The 23,439-nt window shown below is 41.5% G+C and overlaps 1 protein-coding gene across 1 annotated transcript; it reads right to left on the bottom strand.

The window, feature by feature from the left end:
• Window positions 1–2,105: 2,105 nt before the first annotated feature.
• On the bottom strand, window positions 2,106–22,789 carry RPP40 (ribonuclease P/MRP subunit p40). The gene is made up of 8 exons (XM_063450542.1): window positions 22,524–22,789; window positions 15,280–15,424; window positions 14,181–14,249; window positions 12,561–12,656; window positions 11,848–11,973; window positions 11,080–11,272; window positions 9,643–9,777; window positions 2,106–2,422 (listed from the first exon to the last, which is right to left on the bottom strand). Exons 1-8 carry the CDS (start codon window positions 22,638–22,640, stop codon window positions 2,224–2,226), a joined length of 1,080 nt encoding a protein of 359 aa, XP_063306612.1. The 5' UTR covers window positions 22,641–22,789; the 3' UTR covers window positions 2,106–2,223.
• Window positions 22,790–23,439: the final 650 nt, after the last annotated feature.

Raw genomic sequence — 23,439 nt, 5'->3', positions numbered from 1 at the left:
AGCAGTCTGTGTGTATGTTTGTGTGTGCGTGTATGCACCGGACTGTGTGCATGTGTTCAGCAGTCTGTGTGTATGTATTGCATTTGTTGGAGATACTAATAAATATAAGCCTAATTTTATCTAAAATGTACATTTTTGAGTTGTGTGTAGGCAGGGCCTGTTTATTGAGCAGCCTCTCTTGGTGTGACTCTTTACTTACTTGAAAGTGTAGTTGCTTTATTGCTCCTCCTCCCCCCCTCTATTGGTCACTTCACTTGGTCTATGAATAAATTAGTAATTTAGTGTCCCCAATCACCTTTTTTTGCTACCTCTTGATTGGACAGATCTAGCCCACAAGACTGAACAGACCTTTTGTCCATCATGAGAAACTAAGCTGCTAATTTGTCGTCTCACCAAAAAAAAAAAAACCTCTTTTTTAATTCATGCTTCTTTCTGGTGCAAGCAGTGACACACCGAATCACAAGCTGGGTCATCTGAGATTGGGAAACGGGTGGAAGCCTTAACAATTATAAAAAAGGGGGGAGGTAAGGTTCTAGTGTCAGCTCCCACTGGAACCCACTACTAACTTCTCTTGAGTCTTGGCTGTCAGAACGATCTGATTAGCGGACTTACTAGCCAACCAATAAGAATGCCCTTGGTGTGATTGCAAAGCCATTTTCCCACGCTTAGCAATAGCTCATTCTGTAGTGAGCCCTCCGAGGCTGAAGATGGATTTTTTTTTTTTTTTTAATGCAGCATTTTTTAATTAGCAATGTTTATTATGGATCTTAATGTGGCCCTTTTTTGTAACCAGACTATTAAACAAAGAGCTATCAGACTAAATACCATGATCTGTTCTCACTCTGTTTGTCTTATAAAATATCTATCCATCGATCACTCTTTTGTTGTCCCTGTTTTATACTGTTGTGATGACTATATTTGGTATATACTAAAAATCTAAATCAAAGAGAGTGCAAAAAATAGCTATGAAATTCTAAACAAAGCAGTAACTGCAAAAAAAAAGTATACAAATAAATGAATAAAAAAATAGAATCAAGCAAAAAATAAATCAGCTGCTAAAACACAAAAACTTTCCCAAGGGGGGCGGAGCCTAGCAGCCATGCTGAGCGGTCGCATATCAAACGAGCTCCGTGCTAAACTGCTCATCATCAGCCACAATCGGGGCAAAAGCCTTAAATCTTGCCCGCAAAGTGACTCGGAGAAGGGAGTCTACTACTGGGGCGACAAGCACAAGATTTGTGTGGAAATTTAGTGTCTCTGATTTATTTTTATGCAAGTAATGCAGGTTTTTTCCCTACACCAGTATATCACTAATCCCTATTGGCACGACTATCAGATTCCATTAGAATTAGGCTATCAGTCTCATAGATAAACAATATACTATATCGGCATCTTAGTGGCAACAGTGATCGACAGTTCTTATACTGGTTAAACATTTATTTCTTATTTTCTCCACCGTTTAGAACATGAGCACTTATTCACACACTTGTAGGTTTAGTGCTATTTAAAAAAAAAATTAAATATTTTAGTGTTTATAAAATTTAGTTCTGACCTTATTCCAGTCTGTAAATATTGTGTGGGCATCTGGCATGTCTCTTGATTTTCTCTCATTTATCCCAGTCCGAACTGGTACACTTCTTTAGCTTGTTAGTTTTTCAAATTGGGGTTACCCCCAGTGTCCTAGTGTATCCAGTATTGGCTCTACCCAAGTTCTTCCTTGTTTCAGTTTTCATAAGAATGGAAACTGAAGAGAAAAGTATAAGCTCTAGTGCCCTAACAAGTTAAGGTTCCACACAATCAGAAATAGGCTTCCCTGGACTGAAAGCAGCAGCTCTTAATAGCTCTTGTACCAGACATGTGGAAGCTACTGCCAAAATCCAGATGGAGGCTGTGCATTTCCTGACTGAGAGCCATGACCTGCAAAGAGAAAAGGTACTACTACCCTTACCTCCCATACTTACAGAGGAGGAAAAAAAAAAAAAAAAAAAAATTACTATCAATTTCAAACAGTTAAATTTTTATATGCACAGATTTACAGCGTATCGAAGAGGAAAAAAAAAAAAAGACACCAAAAACAGCTTTATATAAAAAGTCAGTTTATTTTCAAACACACAGCAATAAAATGTAATAATAGAAAAATAAATATGTGCTTTAAATAATGCAAGCAAATATTTAAAAAAAGAAAATTAAAAGTTATATATACACATTCACACAGGTTAGATCTCAGGGAGGGCAGCCATCATGTGTTCCAACCGCCATTTGTACCCAGTAGTCCTCATTGTTAAAGACAACAAAACTATACAAATTTTCCCCACCCCTACAAAATCCATGTTCATTTTCTCCCCATGAAACGGGGCTGTCTGCAAACCCATGCACCATTAGAGATACCCATGATGTAAGCTTCGGTTCAGCAAAATATTCTCTGAAATGAAAACACAGGTTGATTTTAAAATTTCCTTTTCTGATGTAGAAAAAAAACATAAATTTTACTTACCGTAAATTTCTTTTTCCTGAAGATTAGAGGCAGTGCTTATACCACAGGGATATCCAATCTGGAGGGAAAAAACAGGCAGGCAAATCTCCAAACATTTAAACCCTCCCCTAATTACCTCCTTTCCCATAAGTAGCAGCTCCTCCTGATCATACCCAGAAAATACATAAGCCAAATAGCTGCAAAATTACTGAGTTTATTAGAAAAAAGGGGCGGGAATGTAGCACTGCCTCTAATCTTCAGGAAAAAGAAATTTACGGTAAGTAAAATTTATGTTTTTCCCTTCAGATTAGAGGCAGTGCTTATACCACAGGGATATAATAAAGCAGATCCTGAGGGCGGGTTCATTTCACTACAGCTTGAAGCACCTTGCGCCCAAAAGCAGCATCCTCCGAGGCCAGTATGTCCAACTTGTAGTGTCTTGAGAAAGTATGGAGAGAGAGGACCAAGTAGCAGCCGAACAAATCTGAGAGGGAGATGCAGCTGCTCGGAGAGCCCAAGACGTCGAAACCGCTCTAGTAGAGTGGGCCTTTATAGGGCCTGGATGTTCCATGCCATTCTTGGAATAAGCCAACAGAATACAATCCTTCAGCCATCTAGCCAGAGAACTCTTCGAAACCTTCATGCCTTTCCTAGTGCCTCTGAATAGGACAAAAAGACTATTATCCTTCCTGAAGGATTCCGTAGATTTTAGGTATTGTAAAAGACATCTCTTTACGTCTAGGCAGTGAAATTTGCTTTCCAAGGCATTAGATGGATTCTGACAAAAAGTCGGTAAGACCACTTCCTGGTTGACGTTCGAAACCGAAAAAACTTTAGGTATAAAAGAAGGATCGAGCTTTAGAACCACCTTGTCCTGATGGAAAACTAAAAAAGGAAAATTCGCCCGAAGAGCTTGAATCTCACAAATTCTTTTAGCTGATGTAATAGCCACCAAAAAGACAGTTTTTAACGAAATAATCTTCAGGGAAGCTTCCTCCAATGGTTCAAAGGGCGGCTCACAAAGCGCTGAAAGAACCAAGTTAAGATCCCAGGGAGGATAGGTTTCCCTAACATAGGGCACCAAACGAGTTAGAGCTCTGAAGAACCTCGAAATCAGAATATTAGAGGCCAAGCATCTGAGGGAGAAGAAACTGATAGCAGAAACCTGCAATTTCAATGAAGCAGGTTTAAGACCTTTAGCAAATCCCATCTGAAGGAAACTTAGAATCTTCTGGATGGATGCGGAAACAGGGTTGACTTTAAATCTACAACACCACTGACAGAATATCTTCCAAATTCTAGCGTAGATCTTTGAAGTAGATTCCTTGTTAGTTGCCAACAGGATCTTTATCACTTCAGTATCCAGACCGTTGCTCTCTAGAATCTGGCGTTCAGAAACCAGGCCGTCAAATGGAATCTTCGAAGGGTCGGCAGAGGCACCATGGCGTCCTCTAGTATTTCTCTTGAAAGTGGGAGCTTCCAAAATGTGGCCCCTGGAAAATTCAGGAGAACCGAGAACCAACTTCTTCTTGGCCACCATGGAAGGATAAGGATAATACGTACACTTTCCAGTCTTACTTTTTGAAGTATTCTGGGAATAAGCACTACTGGCGGAAAGGCATAAGCCAGGTTGAACTTCCATGGAACTGACAGGGCATCTATGATATCCGGCCTGTCTGTTGGATTTAGGGATGCAAAACGTCCTGTCTTCCTGTTCATTCTGGAAGCCATCAGATCTATCTCCGGAACACCGAAGCGGTCTGTGATGAACTTGAAAGTTCTGCATGACAGGGACCAATCTGCTTGTTTCAAATGATGCCTGCTCAGGGCATCTGCCACCACATTGAATTTCCCTGAAATGTGAACTGCTGAAATTGACATCAGGTGCACTTCTGACCACAGCATGATCATTGAACAAAGGCTTTCTAACTTTGTTGATCTCGTACCTCCCTGTCTGTTCAAATATGCCACTGTCGTTCGATTGTCTGAGCGGATTTGAATATGTCGATCTTTGATAAGCATCTGAAATGCCAAGAGTGCCATCCACACGGCCTTTAATTCCCTGAAGTTCGAGGAATTTTTCATATCCTTCTCTTGCCAGGACCCCTGCTTCTTGATGTCTCCCAGATGGGCCCCCCAGCCCAGGGCAGAGGCGTCTGTCGTAATTATAGTGAAGGACTTCATCCGGAATGACAGACCCTCGTGCAGGAATCGAGAAGATGTCCACCACTGCAGACTTCTCAAAGTTAGCTTGTTGAACCTCATAAGCCCATCCAGGCCGAGTTCCTGTCGATTCCAGACTTGCAGAATGTTTCTTTGTAGAGGTCTCATTCTGGATTTTGCCCAACCGACTGCCGGGATTGAGGCTGTAAACAGACCCAGTAAGCCCATGGCTTCTCTGATTGAAAACACAATTTTTCTTCTGAGATTCCGAATTAATCGCTTGATTTTTAGTTTCTTCTCTTCTGGCAGGAATATCTTCATTGCGATAGAATCCAAAATCAGACCCAGGAACTGGATCCTTTGAACTGGCACTAGTTCCGATTTGTTGAAATTTATTAGCCAGCCATGCTTTTCTAGCGATTCTATCGCTGTCCCCAGGTCTAGCTGTAGTTGACCTTGGGACTCTGCAATCAACAGCCAGTCGTCCAAATACGGAATGACAGAGATGCCCATACCTCTTAGAAAAGCTGAAACGACTACTAGCAGCTTTGTGAATACCCTGGGTGCTGATGACAGGCCGAAAGGTAATGCTCTGAACTGGTAATGTTTGATTACTGATCGGCAGCACACAGCGAACCTTAGAAGACTTTTGCTGGATTCTGCTATGGGCACATGAAGATAGGCATCTTTTAAATCCAGGGACGCAAACCAACTTTTTGGATGAATAAGCAGAGTAGCGGACTTTATTGTTTCCATGAGGAACTTCTTTTTGATAATCCACCTGTTTACGGCTTTTAGATCTAAAATGGGTCTGAACGAACCATCTGGCTTTGGAACCAAGAAAAGTCTTGAATAGGTGCCCCGAAAACTTTCCTTGAGAGGAACTTCTTCCACCACTCTTTTCAGTAATAGAGTCGATACTTCTCGCATCAGAGAGAGTTCCATCTCTAGAGAATGAACCTCGGAACATAGAAACATTTCCATTGGGGCTTGTGATAATTCTAGAGCGTATCCGTGTTTTATCACTGTGAGAACCCAGCGATCTGATGTTGTTCCTTTCCAGTGCTCTAGGAAGTGACTCAGCCTTCCACCCACAGGCCTGGCGTCATAACTTTTTATTTCTTCTGTCAGAAAATCTTTCCTTCTTCCTATAATCAAAGGCTTTTTTATGCTGACCCCTGAAATAGTTTCTACGAAAGGAACTTCTAAATGAGGGAAGCGACTCCGCTTTACGTCTTCTAAACTGCTTCTTAAATGATTCTGGTAAAGCTTTCCTTCCTTCCTTCATCTGTTTTAACAATTCATCCAGTTTTGAACCAAAAGTCTTCCTGGTTCAAAGGATAGGTCACACAGTGAATTCTTAGATGCTGTATCTGCTGACCAATTTTTGAGCCAAAGCGCTCTTCTGGCGACTGTTGAAGTACCTATACTCTTGGCCGAAATTTTTAGGCTCTCTGCAGACGCATCTACCAAAAAATCAGATGCCATCCTGATATTCTTTAATAGCTTTACCGGGTCTTCCTTAGTTTCTCCCGTATAAACTTTTTCTAGTTCTTCCAACCAAAGTCTTTGGGCCTTGGCAACAGATGACCCCGTAATTAAAGCTTTAGCTTGGGCTGCAGAAGATATGAACAACTTTTTTAAGGAGGAGTCAATGCGTTTGTCCATGACATCCTTGAGCCCGCTTGTGTCTCCAATCGGTAAAGTAGTTTTCTTAGAGATTTGAGCAAAAGGGACGTCCACTACAGGGACCGTATCCAGCTTACAGTCTTGTTCCGATGCTAAGGAAAAAAGAGTTTTAAAATGTCTAGACAGAAACGGCTTGTGACTAGGGAATTTCCACTCTTTTAAAATCAATTCCTTAATCTGTGGGAGAAAAGGAAACACTTTGGACTTTTTCCCTGTTTCCTCAATTCCAAAAATGCACTGCACTTCTTTAATCAATTTCCCAATTGCTTCATCTGGGAAGGCAAACTCCTCATCTGAAGAATCACCACCTGAAATTTCCTCATAGTCAGAACCACTAGTTACTGAACTAGTATCAGAAGCTTCCCAAGATCTCAGTCTTTTCTTAGCATGTTTTACAACTTGCGAATCTTGGGCAACCGAGGCCTGGACTGACTGTAATGCAGCCGACTGCATATCCACAAATGTTTGCTGCATACTATGTTGCAACCAGCTGAGGAAAGTAGACATTTCTGTTCTTTTTGCTTCCTCTGAAGCTTCTTTAGAACACACTGAGCAAAGTTTCTTTTTATAACCATCTGGCATAGGTTGGCTACACACATAGCAGATTAAATGCTTGGCTTTAGACGAACATTTCCCCTTTTCAGCAACTTTATCCAAATTTTCCGGATTAGACATACTGAAAAGAGAAAACAAAAAAGGGAAAACAATCAAATTTTTCTCCTTATCGATTCAGGCTAGGACCCATTTAATTAAAAACTTAATCAGTCTTACCTTAAATGGCCTGAGAGTGTGTTGGAGGGCAGGTGAGATAACACTCTTTACAACCGATCTGAGAGCTCCTGGCAAACAGAGGTTGCTGCTGGTAAATGCTCATATAAGTCCTGAAACCAAAGAGAACGCCCAGTTCAAATTTGGCGCCTGAATCAAGGTTCGCATTGCGCATGCGCATAGCGCTCCGCGACTCCCTAGTGGAACGCAACGCAACCTGTGTGTGCGTTCCACCGCAGGACTTCCCAGCCGACGCACGCCTGCGTCCTTCGTCAGACCGGCACCTGGCACGGCATTAGACGGCAACATAAAACTTGAGGGACCACGCCGTCCGGCGTGTTAACGGCTACTTACCCGGACATGAAGGAAGCAGTGCCCCCAGAGCCTCAGCCCTTCTCACCTGCTTCCTGGAGAACCTCCTGTCTAACCTCCCCTGCCGGAGGCAGGCAAAGAACTGGGTATGATCAGGAGGAGCTGCTACTTATGGGAAAGGAGGTAATTAGGGGAGGGTTTAAATGTTTGGAGATTTGCCTGCCTGTTTTTTCCCTCCAGATTGGATATCCCTGTGGTATAAGCACTGCCTCTAATCTGAAGGGAAAAAATGCATTAATAAAAAATATTTGCCTTTAAAAAAGGAAAAAAGGGGGTTCTGTATTGTAAAACTCTAAATGTTAAAAAAAATAAAAAAAAGGTAGACATTTTTTATAAGACAACTAAAGAGATGCAGTCACATTTTTATATGCAACAGCAAAAACAAGGAAAAAATAGAACATTTGTGTCGTGTGCAGGTGGCACAGCTTTGCAGAATCAGATATATATTTTAATATTTAACAGTGATTGTTTACATATTTTCTGGTGAAATAAAATATTTAATATACATTTTAGTTAGCCTTATTTGTGTTGTATCTATATGCTTACAACATGTCAAGCAAATTGTACACAAAGCATTGTGGAAATGCCATATTTCTAGTTCATACAACTATGTTATTAGAACAAGATTGAAAGCTAGAGTGTCAGAGGAACACTATAGCATTAGGAATGCATGTGTGTATTTCTAAAGCTAGAGTGATCGTATACTATCATTCCCCAATGTAAAGGAGAAAGGAGCGTTTACTTAAGACCAACCCCGCCTTCTTGATGATCTCAGCCAATTTAAAATAAAAGCATTTGGTGGCTGAGTGACAGTCACTAGAGGCATTTTAACCCAGCAATGTATTCATTTGCATGATTAAAACTACAGGCACATGGCACCAAACAACACTTCACTGAGATGAAGTGTTCTGCATGGATATTGTGTCCCTTTGAACCAGCAAAACAGAGGAGTCTAATGCAGGTTCCGTGAGAGATTCTATGATCTTGGATTCCAATATTGTTGAATGGCTTAGGCAGTGGCTAAATGACAGAGGGTTGTTGTCAACGGAATATATTCGAAGCAAGGTCTAGTTAACAGTGGGGTACCTCAGGGATCTGTACTTGGACCCATTCTCTTTCATATTTGTATTAGTGATATTGCAGAAGGTCTTGATGGTAAGGTATGTCTTTTTGATGATGATACTAAGGTATGTAACAGGGTGGATGTTCCAGGAGTGATAAGCCAAATGGTAAATGATTTAGGTAAACTAGAAAAATGGTCAGAGCTGTGACAGCTGACATTTAATGTGGATAAGTGCAAGATAATGCATCTTGGACGTAAAACCCCAAGGGCAGAGTACAGAATATTTGATAGAGTCCTAACCTCAACATCTGAGGAAAGGGATTTAGGGGTGATTATTTCTGAGGACTTAAAGGTAGGCAGACAATGTAATAGAGCAACTGGAAATGCAAGCAGAATGCTTGGTTGTATAGGGAGAGGTATTAGCAGTAGAAAGAGAGAAGTGCTCATGCAATTGTACAGAACCCTAGGGAGACCACACTTGGAGTATTGAACTCAGTACTAGAGACCGTATCTTCAGAAGGATATTGATACTCTAGAAAGAGTCCAGAGAAGGGCTACTAAACTGGTTCATGGATTGCAGGATAAAAGTTACCAGGAAAGGTTAAAGGATCTTAACATGTATAGCTTGGAGGAAAGACGAGACAGGGGGGATATGATAGAAACATTTAAATACATAAAGGGAATCAACACAGTAAAGGAGGAGACTATATTTAAAAGAAGAAAAACTACCACAACAAGAGGACAGTCTTAAATTAGAGGGGCAAAGGTTTAAAAATAATATCAGGAAGTATTACTTTACTGAGAGGGTAGTGGATGCATGGAATAGCCTTTCAGCTGAAGTGGTAGAGGTTAACAAAGTAAAGTTTAAGCATGCGTGGGATAGGCATAAGGCTATCCTAGACTTAAGATAAAGGCCAGGGACTAATTAAAAAGTATTTTGAAATATTGGGCAGACTAGATGGGTCGAATGGTTCTGATCTGCCGTCACATTCTATGTTTCTATCTTGTTCATGCATAATGAGAAGTCAGTCATTTACTGCACATTATAAGATAGAAGCCGCTATGAGGCATAGCTGCTGGGATGCTTTATAATGTAGCGGCTATAATGTTTTACCTTAACTGCTGAAGCAATTTCTGTATTTTCTCTGGTGTTATAAACCCAGTTATTGTACACAAATTAGCTTGTTCAACAACAGTGCTCGGGAAAGGACTGCAATAGGTTGAGATGAAGCTAGACGGCTGATTGTTGCTAAAATAAGAGAAACAAATTAAGCATATTTCCAGAACAGAAAAAACACACAATTCAAATGATACTTCATGTAGATCTTTAAAGTGGATATATCTAGAAAAAGAGGATTATACAACAAGCAGACAGCATTTAACAGTGTCAGGTTGCTTATAAATTAAAATTAGAAGATAAGTCCTATCTGTACTACTTCTTCCTTTAATGAAGCAAGCATAGTATAAATGCAGCTGTAAGCATTGCTTTACTCCACCTATTTTGAATATTTTTTTTTTTTTTTTTTAAATGTATTTTTCTTTAATAACGTGTTCACTCACAAGATTAGAGGGGAAGAACCCTCCCTTAGCAAACATGACTGCAAAACTCCCAGTTAGGGTAAATAGGACATCTTTATATGAAATCAGATGTGTTTACCATTTTAATGAAAATATTGTGTCAAGGGTTTTACTGGAGGATTTAAGATCTAGTGATCGATATTTCAAACAAAAGCGTAGTTTAATTTTCACAAGACTCAAATACACTTGGTGTAGTTGAACAAAAATATTACTAAACCTTTTATTTCTATGGAGCTCTGTGAAATACGTATACATGCCAACTTATGACTGTGAGCTTTAATGCCAGAGAGCACCATCAAAGTCAAACACTATTTTAATATTTTTATGTCACTGCCATAATTCATCCCCACTTACCATAAAACATTTCATAATATAGTTCATCCTTCGCTTGTATCTCATCGCCCAAGTAAGGGAGTATCCTAAAAAGCCAGTCTGTGTGCGCAGTTAAAGCCTTTATTTGCAGATGCTGTGCTATTCCCTTAAAACACCAGTGTTTTTTTCTGATCAGAAAAACCTGGGCAGTTGCTGACCACATATCCTGCTCCACTCTGTGGCTGCAAACCATTGCCTTACCACCCTTATCAGCTCATACCAAAGCCAGCACCTAAGCTCTGCACCCTAACCCCAACCAGCAGCCTAGCTGTCAGTTCATGCAGGTTTATCAGGCTGTTACTAACGTCCAACTCTCCAAAGCAAGTGGTGAGTGAAAGTGAGCATGTGTGTATGTGTACAGCAAGTTTTCAGTAGTAAGTTTGTGCATTTGTGTCAATTAGATTGTTAGTGAGCTACATTGCGCATGCTTGGAAAAGGAAAGAAATCCCAATACGTAATAGGATAAGTCATCTCTATAGGGCTTAACATTTACAATCACCATCTGTAAGTGTGAGTTGTAATTTTTGAGGTGGCTAGGACCGACAAGTGAGAAGGATAAGATGTTCATAATCTCTACAATGTAAAATCCAGATATACTTACCAATCAATGTTATTACTGACTGCACCAAACCATTCAAAGACCCTTTCAGAACTACAGGATTCTTCAGCTTTTCCATGTAATCGCCCGCTCTTTACAACAGGACAATGCAAGTCCCGCAAAATTGAAGAATATATTGTGAAAGGACATTCCTTCAATTTGTAGTTAGAAAAATAAGACATAACGGATGATGATTCTGCAAAACAAACATGAAGTTATAACTTTAATAGGAAAACAGTCACTATGGAAAACAAACTAAGACATTTTTCATTTCCATCTCAGAGACTTGGCGTCATTAACTTTTGAAAAAGAAAGGTAGAGGGGAAAAAAGGGTAATGTAAGTTAGAATATCAGTAATTTCCCAATTAATGGAATACCTACACAGCACCAAAAGGCATGCCAGCAATCTTAGCTGAGAAGGGTAGGCTGTATGAACAATTTTGAACAAGATCTTCAGAGATTTACTCATGAGCAAAGGAAGTAATATTTTGCAAAAAATACAGTAACCTGCAATACCCCAAATGACTCATACTTCACAACTTAATGCACATAACATTACATCTCCAGGGAAAAGGGGGGGGGGGGGGGGGGGGGGGAAGAGAAAGAGTGTCCAACCCAAACTTCAGTTTCCTAGGAACACATAGAAAATGTAAGGAAAATTCCTGCATTGCGCCCTGATATATGTACACAACAACCCTACGGGAATACCTCATGGTATCGTGGAAATGTTTCTGCATGAGAACAACAGCATGTAATTGGTAATAAGATTACCTGCACCGTCCCAGGCCAGAAGGAAGTCAAAAACTAATGGTTTCTTCTGAGTGAGACACCAATTGACACGTTGGAATTTCTTCCCATCAGCAGCAAGAGCTTCATCTGTTAGCTCAATGGTAACAGCTGCAAACATATACTTTAAAATTATTACAGAATACACACAAAAATTGTCAATTGCAAAAACAACAGAATGTGCATTTAGCTTTTTTTATTTCAAACAGGTCAAGGGGTCTGGATACTATTATTACCCAACTTAATAGTTATTTTATTGACCTTAGAAGCATGAAAGTCAGTGTTGAACGATTAGGAAATTTAAACCCGTGATTTAAAATATACTGCAATTAGACTCCTATCCACTGAGCTGCCTCACACAGCTCAATTTTAAAGAGAAAAATAAAATCAAATAAACAATACGCAATAAATTTAATATGTGTATTCGGAAATTTGACACAATGCACAATCTCAATTCATTTAGATGTTATGGATCAGTTCAGAAAATAAGTTACAAAGGTATACTATTCTGCAAATCACGTGACTGCACTCAATCCAATTAACAAGCTTCACACAAGTGACACAAATCCAAAACTGCCAGCCCCTCTACAGTATCCAAATAATTTGTATATTATTTTTTAAATATACAGGGTCCTAGCACTCCAAGTGGGCTTAAACGCTGACTTTCAAAATAAATATGAAGCAGCAAAAATACTTACTGTAGCGCATGGCATTTTTACCAGAATATAGCGAGGGTTTCCCTTGAAGACCCAACTCCTCATAAGTATCCTTGTCTAAAGAAAGAAGTAGTTTTCCTGTACAGTGAATAAGACATTAAACACTTACGGTTACTATTCACTGCAATACAACTTAATTAATATCACAAAGCATACTGATCTTCCTCCAAGTCACAGGCCCTTACGAAATCTCTTCAACTATGGAATGCAGTCATCCGTTCATGGATCGCTACACACAGGTCCACTCACAGAACTAAAGAGGGATACGAATAAGCTGATCATAGCATAGTATGGTTGCTACCAGATTATTGAACGCTTGCACTCAGGCGAAGAGTGGAGCTGGAGGTGAAACTACAAATGCCTAAACCTTTATTAGACAGGCGTTAATTGGACATGGAGAAATTTTTTTTTTTTTTTTTTTAAAACAGACACAGAGCTTCTTATTCTGTCTGCTGCAAACACCTGGCCTGTCATATACACATCTGAGCAACCATGCTGCCTGAGATGCTTTGGATGCACTCAAACATTGACATAGAAATGCTGTGTAATCACAAACACTCCTTCAGTAGTGCTTAACAGGCATCACTTAATCACAGTCTGAATTTGACAATGCTGATAGGAAGTGATATGATGGCAGTCAGAAAGATGCAATAGAGAGGACGTGGCATTGAAATGGTTACGTCATCATAGCACTTGCCCACCCTACTCTGCAAGGTACCATGGAGGCAGTTTAGGAGAGACCATGTGATGTCCTGTGACAGAGATGCAAATACTCGACCACATGTCCCAAGAAGCATGTATATTTGCATTTTAGTGAAACGTCAAAGAGACACTATAGTCACCCAAACCACTTATTTTCAATGAAGTGGTCCAGGTGAAGTGTCCCTGTCCCCTTAAACCTGCAATGAAAAACATTGCAGTTTTAGAGAAACACTGAAGGTTAAGAGAAACTGCAATGTTTACATCCAAGTTTTGTTCCATGAAACATTGAATGTCCTCACGATTTGCATGAGGATGTCCAGCATCTTCAAAATCCCCATAGGAAAGCAGATTCATTGCCTAACTATGGGGAGGTTCTAATGCACATACGTTACCAGACGCACATGCACATTAGGTTCCCCCCATAGGCGTGGTCACTGGTGGTGCAGACGGGTCCTTGGAGCACAGAGGTAGAGGGACCCTATAGCTACAGTGTACCTTTAACGCTACCCCTAGTATCTGTCAGTCACTAGAGGCGCATATGTTGCACTGGCCGAGTAAAACACATGACGTCGAAGCCCCCCCTAGGAAAGCATTGATTCACTGCAGGGGAGTTTTAATGCATTCTCTGTCCATACACTTTTTTATGCATTGGATTGCAATAGGCAGAAAGGTGAGCAGCAGCAGCACAGAGGGAGCCTCTGCACTGAAAAAAGGTTAGAAAAATAAAAGTGAGTAATTTTTAAGGAAACATGGGGATGACACTTTAATAACCCTAGTGACAGGGACACAATAGATTTAGGAATTCTAATGTGATAGTGTTCCTTACACACACACACACACACACACACACACACACAAAGTGATTGCTGCCCTTGCATTACACAGGTCACATAGGATTACCTGAAGGTAGGACAGCTGCAGTATTATCCTGGTCAATCCTGGTTTGATACGAAAGGGCATAAAATGAACCTATAATATATATACAAGAACAGAAAACAGTCAAAATATAGAAATAATAGACTGAATTAATAATCTAAATTGCAAATAATGTTTCCATCTTGAATACTAAACATTTACATATCAAAGCATTAGGGAGACACACTTACTAATCAGTGAGAAGGTCTATATTGTTCTATACAGCCCAACTTTAAAAATAAACACCCCCACCTTCATAATGTAAGTTGTTATGGGGGCAAGAGTGCCCAGGCTCCCTCTCACCTTTAGAGGGTTGAATTATTTGGCAGTTGTTTAACCCCGAAGATAGGCGTATCGGGTGCTCGAGCCCCATCTCCTAACTCCTGTTCCTCTTTGCTGTGCAATAGGAGGAAGGGATGACCGGGAGATGCTATTCGACCGTATCAGTCGAAATTCAAGCATCAACCATCAATGGGCACCCACTGAGAAAAATAGTACATTCCAGGCATGACTGTCCACATAACTTAAATAAGCTTAAGCGAATATGTGCAGTACCAAAATCACTACAGTGTGTTAGTCTTTACCTGGGGCTAGTCACTACCTGCATTTAGAGCTGGAAGTTCCTGTCAGTTGCTCACTCTTCAATAATGTGCTAAGCTCTGCATTGGCAGGCTCAGAGTTGAACGCTTCACTTTGACTACTTACCTAGAGAATGCGAGGGCAACAGAACTGCAGTGGCTATGAAGCTTGAAGTGTTGGTTTAAAGTTAAAGTTAATAAATAGGGCCCCATCTCTATGTTCTCTATGTTATTCATCTTCAATTACAGAATACAATAATTACCAATTGTATCTGCTGATTCACAAGTAACACATCAAACTCAGAATATAAAATTCAAAAAAGCTAAAAAAGTTTCTATAAAATATCTGTGTTCTAGTAAGAAGAAAAAAAAAAAAAGAAAAAAAAAAAGCTTGAAATAGAGTTATTTACTAAACCAGTATTTGGCCAGAATGTACAAGCGATTCGCCAAAGTATATGGTTTTCTCTAGCGAATAAATGAAACCTCTTGGTAAGAGGTCATCTTACCTTTCTTTATAAAGGCATTTCGAAACTCCAGTGTTACAAATTCATGCACAGACAGATTCCTTACTACGTAATATTTCCCAAGGTTTTCAATTGTGTTTTTAAGTTTTTCTGGCAAAGGTCCACACTCCGGCAACAAAATAGACACCTGTTGAAATTAAGTAGCATATAAATACAGTCCACTCTTGGACACTAGTATAAAATAATGAAATTGAAAAACAAGAAAAAGTGCAGAGGCAGGCTATTAAATAAGGTGGATGGAAAACCGTTAAGGAAAAAATTTAGTTTTTCTATATAAGGAAAAAGGTACCTCACAGGGGATATGATAGCACTATACAAATATATACAGGGTCAGTACAAACCGCTATATGTTAACCTGTTCATTAGCAAGAATATACAACAGACAAGAGGTCACCGACAGACTGGAAGAAAGACGTTTTTGCTATACAGTGAGAAGATGTGGAATATATAATGTGTGTATATCTCACACACACACACACACAGAGGACTTGACAAATTTGCTTGAAATCTGAGAGCCATTTTTTTAACAAAGCTTTAATTTCAATGACAAAAATACAATTCGTAAAGAGACACTATAGTCACACAAAACCACTACAGCTTATAGTCTATCCCTGCAGGAAGTAAAATGTAAACACTGCCTTTTCAGATAGTAGCACCTCTAGTCAGTCACTCAGGCGGCCACTCGAAGTGTTTCTCAGGGGCGGTACCGGGTAGGGAGTCACTATTCACTCACCTGGATAAGGTAATAATTTACTATGGTCTATATAATTTGTTTTTTTTACTGGACTATATGAATCTTGATAAAGACCCAGTATGGTTGAAATTTTAATTTTTTTTGTTCATCTTGTGAATACACTTTTTCATAAAAAAATCCTGTGAGGGCTCCTTCTTTGACCTATTATATATCTCCAAACAATTTTTATACTGATGAAAGTTTGTCAGACTTTTTGACCAATAAAAGTGGTGGGAGCCTGGGAGCAGGGCCGGCCCAAGACATTGTGCTGCCTGGGTCCAAGGATGAAATGCTCCCCTCTCCCACTAAAAAACAAACCAAAACATGCCCACATCCAGTATGTTAGATCAGGGGTAGTCAACCTTTTAATACCTACCGCCCACTTTTGTATGTTTGTTGATGTAAAATTTCCTTGCCGCCCACCTGTGCCACAGTAACTCGATTGTTTAGCGCAAGTGCAGATTTTTTTTTTTTTTTTGAAAGGAGTTTAAAAAAAAAAAAAAAAATGTACTTCCATTTATAATTTTTTCTATGAATGTGTGTGTCTGTGAGAGAGGGAGGCAGTGTGTGCGCGCGATTGGTGGGGGATCGTGTGCGAGAGGCATTGGGGGAAAGTGTGCAGTAGAGACCAGGTTAACAACCCCTGTTTTAGATCATAATGAAAACGAAAATAAAACTCAAAAATGAGTTGATTCACTCCATGTGGATGGCAAATCAAGTGCTTCGAAGTGGAAACTGTACTTGTTATATGTAAATGTGACAAAAAGAGAGACTTTAAAGAAACACTGTAGGCACTGTAACAACTTATTCTCATTAAAGTTGTTAGAGTGCCTTAAATATTTTCATCCTTATCTTTATTCTTTATGAAGGCTTTGAAGAGCAGCTTTAAGCCACGCCCCCAAACCAGTCGATCCTGAGAGCCGGGAATGTAACTTCCCTGCTCTCATACCCAATCATACTCTGACGTCAGCATACATAACTGACGTTAGGTATAATTTTTCCGACCAATGCGCGCACACGCGATATCATAAATTTGTCTATTTGTCAGAAAGACAAATGACTAAATAGAAATTTCACACAAAGACCGAATGTCTAAGACATCTAAATATAAATATATATATATATATATATATATATATACACACACACACACACACACACACACACACATATAAAAACACACACACATTATTATTTTTTTAAAACACACACACACAGGTATTTAGATTTATTACTCCCCCCCCCCCCCCGCTTACTAATTTTAGGGTGAGGGGGGTAGGTAGTAATTAATTTAAAGGGGGGGGTGACCCCTAGTCACCTTGTGGGGGGTTTTCAGGTAGCCCACACCAGTCGCCCATGGGTGGGGGCTGGGGGAACAATAGGTCCCCCGTATCATCTTAGGGTCACCACACGCCGCTTATGGGTTCCCCCCATTGTCACTAGATTGTGTCTAGACGGGTGTCTACTGTCCCATCCCCCCTCGGCCCCCACCCATGAGCAGCGGGTGGGGGCCAGGACAATAGGCAGCCATTTGAACAATCTAAATATGGAGGACTTTACACCAGTGAGCTGATCTCCGATTTAGTTCACTGCTCATGAACCCGCAAATTGAGCGCATGCCCAATAGAGTGTTTGCAGTTTCTCATAGGGAATCATTGAATACGATTACTTAGGAGTGTAATTTGATTGGCGCATAGCGGCCATGGTCTGCAATGCTTCTCTATGAGAAGCTAGTGATTGGACCCAAACGATAAGTAACTGATGATGCGAAAGGGGGCGGGGCATAATGCCGCGAGGCCAACTAAACAACTGTAAGAAAACAAGGTAAATACTTATTTTAAATGTAAATATTACTAATAATTAAATAATTGGAATGGAGTTTGGTGATACAGTATTTATTACATCTGAAATAGAATAACCTGGAAAATAGACAGAAGATGCAGAGCCTCCCCCCATGCTGAGATATCTGCCTCGCCGTTGCTGAAAATAAAAGGTTGTGGCTGTTTGTACTTCCTTGCTTTAACTATCCAAGATCTGTTTGAATGTGAATGCTGGTGAATAAAGGGACTCCAAGCCCAGGTCATAACACTTAGTATAGTGATCAGCTGTGCAAGTACGCATGGACGATATTAGTCTGTATCGTCACAAACTGGTGGCAGGGTGGGATAACTTGCTGTACAGTGATCTGAAGAGGCTAAAGTTGACCGGAGATGTACACCAGGGCTCCCAGCGCTGCTGATGGATGCAACATGGAGTGTCTGAACCACAACCAGAGGCTTCCAGCATCGCTCCTGCAATGTCAACCCGAGCAATCAAACTGGCCCAGAGAAGGCAGGACTTTAGGGATGCCACAGGCAGCCATGTAAGCCAGAGGGAGCTGCTAGCAATCGCAGTAGAGGACCTAGCCCGCGAGGATCGTGATCACCAGGTGAATGTGACTGCAGCCATGGTCTCCCCATCTCAAAGTATCAGTGCACAGCTTTTCTATGTTTGATAAGTACTTTGAGCAGCACTGTGAGCTCAATTGCTTGCCCCAGATGACTGGGCGCGGGTACTGGATGGAAGACTGATGGGACGAGCCCTGGAGGCCTGCAGAGTGATTCCAAGAGAGAAATCTGAGGGGGGGAGGGGGAGATCCACCAGGTTGTGAAGCGAGCTGTGCTGGACAGGTACTGTCACCCCAGAGTTCTACAGGATAAAGTTCCAGGAGATCCAGCCAACTCCAGAAGGCACCTACCCAGAGTGTGTCTGGAGGTTGACACATGCCCTTGAGGGATGGTGGACTGGGAGTAAGGTACACTCCCGGGAGGACTGTAAGCAGATTGTGCTTCTGGAGCAATTTTATCACCTCTTGCCGGTGGAGGTGCGACAGTGGACCCAGGACCAGAAGCCCACTACAGCCGCAAAGTTAGCCCAGGACTTCTGTGAGACCTGTGGAGGAGTCCCCAGGATTGCTCTTCCGGGACAGAATCTTACAGCATCTGTGATTGCACCAAGGTTGTGGACGGCGGTAGCAGCCCCTGCTCAAACTGTGGAATCCAAGAATGTCCGACAGCCAGACAGGGCTATGTACCTCAGTGGTGTTCCCGGTCGGAGGCCAATGCCAGGGTCAACATCAAAGAAAGGGAGCAACGGGACCCACAAAGAGCTCCGGGGCAAAGCACCAGCCTGTTTGCCATGGGTGCCAGCGCCAAGGGCATTTTGTGAGAGACTGTCTCTCCCAGGCCCGTGGACGTAATCACCCGGCTCAACCGGTCCAGATGGTGGAGAGTGGGGTCCTGAGGAATATGTTGGGACAGCAGAGGAAGCGGAGGTGGACCAGTACCAGGACTGTTCGGACTGGTCCCTGGGAGTGACGCCGGTACTGACCACACAGTGCCCAGAGACGACACCTAGTGCTGGTAAATGGCATTCCTGCAGAAGGACTGCGGGACACGCTTGACTAGGTGTCCCGCAATTGCCCTAACCCAAAGTGATTGCCGTTGCTGGTATTCTTCAGGAAGAGTCAGTGTGGGACATTCTGGTTTGCCGATGGAAGAGCCTGTTACTATTTGTTGTATTGACAGCTGCAATAATCTTAGTGCCTTTTATAGTTCATCAAATGAAAACCTTGTTGCATCCACCCCCTGATGTATTATTTTGGGTTAGCATTACCAGGGCACACGAGACTCAGGAGCTTAAAATAATTACCGTATATGGAGAATCCCCCAAACTGTTTACCATCCAATATCGCAAAGGGCCTTCACATGGCAATGCTGATGGACTGTTAAGGGGAATAGAGGGGTAGCCCTATCCTCCTGCAACCTGTGACCCGGCAGTAGGGTCCCAGCCTGGCAGCAGGACTTTCTGGGGGGGGGGGGGGGGGGGGGAGGAGGAAGAGGTAGAGAAATGTGACAAAAAGAGACTTTACATGACACAAGATGCCTTCCCCCATGCTGAGATATCTGCCTGGCAGTTGCGGTTTGAAAATAAAGGTTGTTGCGGTTTGTACCAAGATAGAAGCTGGTTGTCTCTTTCCTTGCTTTAACTATCCAAGATCCGTTTTAATGTGAATGCTGGTGGATAAAGGGACTCCAAGCCCAGGTCATAGCACTTAGTATAGTGATCAGCTGTGCAAGTTAGTGGAAGTACCCACGGATGATATTAGTCTGTATCGTTACAGTATGGAACGTTTTTAAAGCCACGGGTAGCCAAATGTAAGTATGGTAGACCTACAAATCCCAAGATGCTTCACCAGCCTTATGTTGGCAAAGCATCAGGGACTGTAGTTCCACAGTATTTGGCTTCCCTGCTTTAAAGGGACACTCTAGTCACCAGAATCATTATAGCTTAATGTAGTGGTTCTATGATCTACTTCCTAGTCCAGTGCTAATGTGTGCATCACCTACATTCAGCGTCTCCAGCCCTGCATGGAGACACTGAACATTCCCCATAGAGATGCACTGAATCAATGCATCTCTATAAAAAGATGCTGATTGGCGCAGCATGCATTTTTTTTTTTAATAGACTTGCAATTGCTTCCTTTGGGAAAGCATTGGCTTGGCTAAGATCATCAAGATTGATGAGCTCAGCTATGGAGACGGGGCCAACCACAACAAGACCACCATGGCCTGGGTAAAAAGGTTTCCTATGCGATCGGAGGGTAACAAGTACCTAAACAGACACACACTTACTGACTTGACAGACACACACAACATTGATTTGACACACTGACAGACATACACATGCACTGGCAGACACAGTCACAGACAACACACTTAATTTTACTGACAGACACAAACGCTCACACATTTACTCATTTTTGCAGACACACTCACAAATTAATTATATTTTGTGTTGATTTATTTATTAGGCTATCAAGCCTCTCTACCTTAAGGAGTCTTCTCCCTGGGTCCAGTTGCTTCGATGATCTTCCTGCTCCTCTCTTCCTCCTCATGATGTTTAGTGATTCGGAGCCGGATTGATGTCACATTCCAGCGCCCGGCATCATCACAGAAAGCGCCCAAAGGAGCAGGCAGAACCTCACAGCTGAGAGAGCTACCTCCCTCTCCCCTACTGCACATTATGTATAGGCAGAGTGGGCACCTGAGTAACCAGCCCGTCCAGCACCACTGGACCCCAGGGAATCCCCTCAGCTCTCCCAAAGGTAAGGAGGCTGAGGGATTAAATAAATTTAAAAAAAATAAAACATATATATATATACACACACACACATATATATATATATATATATATATACACACACACACACACACACACGTGTATGTGTGTCAGTGAGTGTGTGTGTTACGGAGTCTGTTTGATGTCTGTTAGTGAGTGTGTGTTTGTCAGTGAAAGTGTATGTATGTATGTCGCTGAGTGTGTCTCTGTATCTGTTAGCTAGTGTGTATGCGTCTGTTTAAAACCCCCTTCAGCACTTACCTTTCTCCAGCGCCGGACTCCCTTGGCGCTGGAGATCCCTCCGCCCAGATCCGCCTCTCAGCTCCGAATACGCATGCGCGGCAAGAGCCGTGCGCATTCAAACCGCCCATAGGAAAGCATTACTCAATGCTTTCCTATGGACGTCCAGCGTCTTCTCACTGTGATATTCACAGTGAGAATTGCGGAAGCGCCTCTAGCGGCGGTCAGTGAGACAGCCACTAGAGGCTGGAATAACCCTCAGTGAAACATAGCAGTTTCTCTGAAACTGCTATGTTTTCAGCTGCAGGGTTAAAACTAGAGGGACCTGGCACCCAGACCACTTCATTGAGTTGATGTGATCTGGGTGTCTGTAGTGGTCCTTTAAGTGTGTGTGCATCTGCATGCACTGGCGTACATACCGCGGTCGCAGGGGTCGCAACCCTGCGACCAGTTGCCCACCGCCATGTGTTGCAGCCCCGGCCCACGGACCAATTTTCGCACCGGGGCCCCATGGGTTGTGTGTACGCCACTGGATGGACCCAAGTTTTTTTTTTTTTTTTTTTAATCTAGATCACTATGTAACTATTTACAAGTATGTAATCAGCAACCCTAAAATCAGTATGTGAATCTCTGGCTATAAAATAACATAAAAAGGAGGGGGGAGTAGGATTTGGTTCCTGGAATGTTATTTACCATAACAACCTCTTACCATAATACGCTCTTTAAATTGCTATAAGTTCTTACACTGCATGCACAGTATGAGATCAAAAAGGATCCCCTCCAAACTCAGTGACCAAGAAAAGGGATTTTATTCAAAATTTATAAACAGAAGCTATAAACATTTAAAAAAAAAAAAAAAAAAAAAAAAAACAACACTGTAAATTACTGAGTGGACCGTTATTACATAACATTAACAAAATATTGTTTATACAAAAGAAAAACAAAGTTGTAACAGAGGACCACAGCAATCAATTAATGTAGCAGCCTGAGACCCTGCCAGTTAGAACATTAGGAAACCATGGAGGAGCTCTGCCTGCCGGCCATATACACAGTACACGTGGGAGTGTTGCAGGAAGCCCGTCGCTGTACTCACCAAGCAGTTAAAGTAATGGGTTTCCACTTTGGCGGAGTGCCGAGACTTCTCCTGCTTGAAGTTGGATTTCTCACATACCAGCAGGTGCCGGGGACACGACTCCAGGCAGCGGAGCATGTTTTCGACACAGATAGCAGCCGGAAAGTTATACGGAAATATGTGTATTCGTTCTCTAGGAACAGACGTACACAGCTCAGATATAATAGGAAGAGGAGGAACACGTTCCCTGCTGTGCAGCTCTACAACTATAGTGCCGGCATCAACGGTGCTTCCCTCTGGTGGAAGGAAATGGGTAGTGCATGTAGTTTATTTGCAATGTCTCCTTTATTGTCCGGTGTTTATTTAATTACAAGCAGGATTAATATAAAGTAAATTCAAAGTGAATTTAACTTTTAATGCCGAAACAGCCAAACTGGAAGCATAACTGACTTTTTCCAGTTTGGCCATATTGTCCATAATATTTGTAATTCACTACTCTGATATTGATGTTACTATTATGACGATATTGTTATCATATAGTTACACAGGCAGAAAAGAGATATGTGTCCATAAAATTCATCCTTTCTCACATCTGTTTTTGCTATTGATTCAAAAGAAGGCAAAAAAAAGTTTGAAGCACTTCCAATTTTGCCGCAAACTAGGAAAAAAATGGCAGTCAGATTTATCCTTGGATCAAGAAGCTATTACCTCACAATTAAAAAAAAATGATATACCTGTATATTGTGCGTTTGCAAGTATGCATCCAATTGCTGTTTAAACATCTGTATAGACTCTGAAAAAAACACATATTGAGGCGGATGGTTCCACATCCTTATTGTTCTTACTGTAAACAAACCGTTTCCTTTTCCTTAGACTAAATCTCCTTTCTTCCAGTCTAAACACATGCCTTTTTGCCCTATATATATCCATGTTGGTG

The sequence above is a fragment of the Pelobates fuscus genome, chromosome 4 (assembly GCF_036172605.1).
Source record: "Pelobates fuscus isolate aPelFus1 chromosome 4, aPelFus1.pri, whole genome shotgun sequence".
Classification (NCBI taxonomy): Eukaryota; Metazoa; Chordata; class Amphibia; order Anura; family Pelobatidae; genus Pelobates; species Pelobates fuscus.
This window is presented reverse-complemented; position numbering and strand designations above follow the sequence as displayed.